Source organism: Chinchilla lanigera, unplaced genomic scaffold, assembly GCF_000276665.1.
Source record: "Chinchilla lanigera isolate Chin_1 unplaced genomic scaffold, ChiLan1.0 scaffold00124, whole genome shotgun sequence".
Lineage (NCBI taxonomy): Eukaryota > Metazoa > Chordata > Mammalia > Rodentia > Chinchillidae > Chinchilla > Chinchilla lanigera.
In genome coordinates this window covers 1,602,017-1,607,264 of record NW_004955525.1, presented here as the reverse complement: position 1 = coordinate 1,607,264, position 5,248 = coordinate 1,602,017, and the positions used below count along the sequence as shown (strand labels likewise).

The 5,248-nt window shown below is 41.1% G+C and overlaps 1 protein-coding gene across 2 annotated transcripts; it reads left to right on the top strand.

Annotated features, from left to right (window-relative positions):
- The first annotated feature begins 4,055 nt into the window (after positions 1–4,055).
- Positions 4,056–4,908, top strand: LOC102018968 (ubiquitin-conjugating enzyme E2 D2-like). Of its 2 annotated transcripts, none has more exons than XR_001231960.1 (2): positions 4,056–4,146; positions 4,276–4,323. XR_001231960.1 is itself a non-coding variant. In XM_005409726.1 (2 exons), the coding sequence occupies exon 2, from the start codon at positions 4,423–4,425 to the stop codon at positions 4,864–4,866; it is 444 nt and encodes a 147-aa protein (XP_005409783.1). In that variant the 5' UTR covers positions 4,056–4,146; positions 4,328–4,422; the 3' UTR covers positions 4,867–4,908. The 2 variants fall into 2 exon arrangements, 1 of the variants encoding a protein (XP_005409783.1); XM_005409726.1 differs by lacking the exon at positions 4,276–4,323 and adding an exon at positions 4,328–4,908.
- Positions 4,909–5,248: the final 340 nt, after the last annotated feature.

Genomic DNA, 5,248 nt, shown 5'->3' with positions numbered 1-5,248 from the left:
CTTCTGCCCAGGGCTATCCAATGGAGAGGCAGGTTTACAAAAACATTACAGTCCGTCCTCCTCTACTTTATTCCCCAAATCTGGCACCGTACAACTTCTGGTCTTCCACAGTCAACATGACCATAAAATAAATGTTTTAAAGCAATTCAGGGGGCTGGGGATTTAGCTCAGCGGCAAAGCGCCTGCCTGGCAAGCGCAAGGTCGTGAGTTCGGTTCCCGGTACCGCGGAAAAAAAAAAAAAAAAAAAAAAAAAAAAAAGAAATTTTCGGCTATGGAGACCACAGAGCTGCCATATCTGGGAGCCCAGGCACATTAAATTGTCTGTTTGCAAAAAGAAACCAAAGGCAAGCAATAAAATCCAATTTTAAATCTTACCTAGGTCAGAGAACAGGGCTGGGCCATTCCCTTCTGGCAGCCTCCATGTCCTGGCATGCAGTCATCATTAAGTGGCCAGCTGAAACTAGCTGGGGTGCCCTGCCAACCAAAGAGCAGCTGGTGATGCAGGGAGGCAAAGGCCCTCCTCCAATGAGGGATCTTTTTCTCATGAAGCTGAACCTTACACTCAAGGCCTTCAGATGATATGGCAAATGAGTTCATCAAGAATGGCATTCACAAGGGACCTAAACAGAAGGGAAGAACAAAGCCTTATTGAGCCTGCTGATGGATAGGGTCTAACCAGGAGCCAGAAAGGATGTCTGCCCCAATTTCGGTATCCCCTTTGGTTTAATCACATTTTAGGTTTCCCTACTAAACGTTACCTCATTTCTGGGAACCTTACAAGAATGTCACACAATTGTCACGAAGTGTACTTTTCCCAGAAGCTGTCAGACAGGCGGGTTCCAGGCAACCGCTGCAGTTTAACTTCTAGCCTACTTCCCAATTTGTCCTGTTTGTCCTGTTCCCATTTGATGACTCTGCTCTTTAAGTGAGTTGATAACTCAGCAAGGAGAGGAAGTGAAGAGTGGGGCCAACCACGGTTTAAGTGAATTTAAGTGACTTCTCTTAATATGAAGTTAAAAAATAAGAATATGGAGTCTCTCTTGTCCTATCAATATCTGTGGTTCTTACCTTGTGTATTAATCAATTCACTTTATTCTGTGCTTGAACTCACATAATTGTATAAATCACAGACCTTTCTTCCTTGGATTTAATATGTAAACCATAAAGCTAAAGTGTTCTCAGGTAAGTCTTTTGAAAGTTAGAACATTATAAGGGCTCTAAATTTAAGTTGATTGATCTATTGAAGCACGTGTAATTTGATAGGATTATTACTATGTAATAAAAACTGAGGAGATAGAGCCTAATTGCAGGAATTGTGTTACTTAGGCATGATATTCGATACTGTGTCAACTTTTAGACCTTTCCTTTTTGGCTTTTCCCCTTCTCTCTTCCTTTTCTGACTGCCATGAGTGGGCCAGGCTGTGATTAATAAAACAACATGAATTTAAATTAAGCACAACTGCTGTATTACTGAATGTTGGAAGACATTACATGATTTCTAGTTTTACAAGTCTTAAAAGGCAGATCATTTTTCTCCATTATGAACAATACTCAGTCTCACCTTTACTTAATTTAGATTAGTCAAGTAATGAGGTTTAGAACTGTTTACATTGATGGCTCTCAGTTAAGGCTATGTATTTGGAGTTCTTTCTAACATGTAAAAAAACGATGGAGATGTTGGAATGTGTAGAATTTATATTGTGCATGGAACAAATATGAACTTTCCAAGACAGAGTAAAAATACAGTAGGTTGAAGAATGGCCTCTGCAAATTCATATTTCCACAGAACTTTGAACTACTTTCTTCACAATAGTCTTCGCAAATGTAATCAACTTAGCCTGAGACTAAGTGGATGAGACTGGATACTTATTTCAATGATTGATATTGCTGATAAAAAAGAAGATTTCCACAAATAACAGCAAGATATACATGGGGAAGAAATCTATCACAAAACAAAGACTGGAGCTGAGCGTGGTGTTGCATGCCAGTAACCCCAGTAGTAGGTAGCCTGAGGCAGGAAAATTTCTGCAATTTTGAGCCTAGCCTGCCTACAAAGTGAGATCAATGCCAGCCTGAAGTGCATAGTGACAACATGTGTGAAAAGAATGAAGGACGAAAGAGAGATTGGAATGATTCAGACACTAGTCAAGGAATAAGAATTGCTGAGAACAAACAGAAACTAGGAAGAGGCATGTATAGATTTTTCTATACTCTTTATAGGTGAGATGACCTTGTCAATACCATGATTTCAAAACTAATCCACTGTGAGAGAATAGATTTCTGTTCTTTATACCTGCCCTCTTTGTGGCTCTTTGTTTTAGCTCTCCAAGGAAACACATACATAAGAAAGAAGAGAAGCAGGAGCTAGAGGTCATTGAGCAGGTGAAGGAGGGAGAGGAGGAGGTTGAGAAGGAAAATGGGGCAGAGGGTTGGAGGAGATGGAGGAGGGCAGAAAGATGAGTAAGGAGTAGAAAGAGGGAGAAGAGCTGGGGAAAGAAGAAGCGAAGATGAAAAGGAAGAGGACAAGTATTTGGACAACAATGAAGGGCAGGATCAGAAGGCAAGAGAACTATGTATGACCTCATATTAGGAATTTTATTGAAATAACATTTTAATTCAATTTTGTGAATACACACAAAAATACGTATACATTTATCAGCCTTATGAGATGTGGTTGAAACTGCAATGAATGCTTCCACTGAGAGTGCCATCCACCAGAAAAGCAGGTGCACCAATACATTAGAATTCATCTTCATCTATGGGATATGACACCTTGTGAGTTTGGTCTTCCTCAAAGTCAAAATGACCAGAAAGGGCAAATATTTTGAGTAAGTTCAGGAGAAAGAGCAGTTAGACACAAATGAGGACTTGCCAAACTACTTCAGCAAGTGACAAGAATGATGGAATAAATGCCTTTAAAGTATATTTACATTATCATCATGCATAGAACTTATTCTGAAATCACAGTCCATCCGCATCACATGACCATTGCACTTCTTCAAGTTTTGGAAATTTAATCACCAGACCTATCAGCTTCTCAATTATTCATTAAAAACTGGGAAATACAAACTCCCTGTGAAGGAAAGTAACTCAATGTACTTTTCCAAAAGTCAACAAAACATGCATCCTAATATAATACATCCTGATGTACTATTAACTTCACTACAATATTCATGATACAAAGCTGAGCAGTCCTTCCCATTTTTTGTCTTCCTCACAATCAAATTGACTAAATTTATTATGAAGATCTTTAAGACTCACAAATGTGCATGAACAGCGGCGGGTATGCTGCATTTTTCAAAAATGTTAGTAACCCAAAAAAGATACAGTTTAGACAGACATGATAATGTGAAACAACATATGTGATCCTAGCCTGAATCTTTTACAAGAGGTTTTCAGACACTAAGAGTAGGGTGCATCAATTGACAAAATGAATGTAGATATACTATTAGATTAGCTATAACAACTGTATCAGTGTTACATTTACACATAAGTCTATATGGCAGATGAGGTAATAGTTTCTAATCTTTCTGCCCTTCATCCCTGTTGTCTCAAGTGCTCTTCACCAATCAAATTGGCTTTAAGTCCAAATCTAATTTCTACACTCTGTATCTTCATAAAATATAACATTGCCAGAACCTTATAAAGGTCTTAAAATTATTTCCTGAATATTAAATTTGCTAAAGTTATAGCTACAGAGATTATGTGTCATAGGAAATATATACACAATTAAGAATGGTTCATAATGTGTTTGTCTTACTCTCAAAGATACATCTGAAGAGAAGACAGAATTTAGGATAATGATAAGCAGCGACTCAGTGAGATGTAGGGGAAAATTCATTTTATTTATTTTGGTAACTGGGAGGCCCTACTTGAAAGCCCTGAGAGCAAGAGCTGGGTGAGAGATGTTTCAGCCACCCCTGCTTTCAAGCCAGCCCTCATAGCCCCGCCCCCTAATCGGCCTGCATCAGTCCCCGCCTATCTGTGACGCAGTCTCTGTGTGGACACTGTGACCTCACCTACCGGATGTCCAATCATTGTGGAGAGGGCCTAGCTTCAAGGACCAGAGGTAGCGGCCGGCTGCCTCAGGCAGGAGCTCTGGCCTCTCGCAGAATAGGACTCGGAGGAACAGGTAACCTCGTTGCGGTAAGTGGAGCCCCAGCTTCCCTAAATCCCTTCTAAGGTGGCAGCCTAGAGCTACAGGTGTCCAGCAGCTCCCATAGTAAAGTCCAGCACTGGCCACCAGCTGCCTTCTTCTGCTCTCTCCTCTCACAGCCGCCTTTCCTGGGATCAACTAGAATCCTCAACCCATGCCTCTCTCCTCTAGGAATCTCATTGCTGCTCCTTGGGTCCAACATCAACGGTGCCCCGTGCCAGCCGCCTAGAACTGCGCCAAATTTTGGGCACCAGGAGTTGAGAACAATGGCTCTACAGCGGATTCAGAAAGAGCTTGCGGATCTTGCTCAGAACCCCCCAGCCCAATTCTCTGCGGGACCTATGGGAGATGATCTGTTTGTATGGCAGGCGACCATCATAGGACCCAATGACACCCCGTACCAGGGCGGAGTGTTTTCCTTAATCATTGCGTTTCCTTCTAGTTACCCGATCTTCCCACCCAGGGTAACATTCACGACCCGAATTTTCCATCCGAATATTAGTAAACATGGCACAATCTGTCTAGATATCCTCGGGAACCAGTGGTCGCCAGCACTTACAATTTCTATGGTTCTCTTGTACATCTATAACGTGCTGTGCGATCCCAACCCAAATGATTCCTTCCATCCCGAGATTGCCAATCTCTACCTTAAGAATAGGGCAGAGTATGAAAGAATAGCTCGGCGATGGACTCAAAAGTATGCCATGTGAAAATCCAGAGTCGAATTTGATTGCCAAAACAATAAAGGCAAAATTGGCAGTTCAGTTAATTAGTTGCCTGTTGATTATTTCATTTAAGACACATCTTCCCCATCTTTGTGGGTACATACTACACAAGTTTCATACTAGGGCATATGCGGAGAGGTATTGAGGGGATTGGATGAGTGAGGGGAGGTTGGGTGGCTGGTGAGGGGGAGAGTTTAACTTTGGTGGGAGATCTCTGGGATTAGGGGGGAAAGAAAGTAATACAGTTTTAATTTAGTTTTAAATAAAGTATTTATTGATTGATTTAGGATTGGAAAACAAAGCAAGGACAAGAGTGAGTAGTATCTTTTTAACGAGAAGAACAATTTCACCCAACCTTGGGAATATT

Excerpts from the sequence above, each read along its gene's own strand:
- LOC102018968 (XM_005409726.1), top strand. The coding sequence starts at position 4,423 with ATGGCTCTACAGCGGATTCAGAAAGAGCTTGCGGATCTTGCTCAGAAC.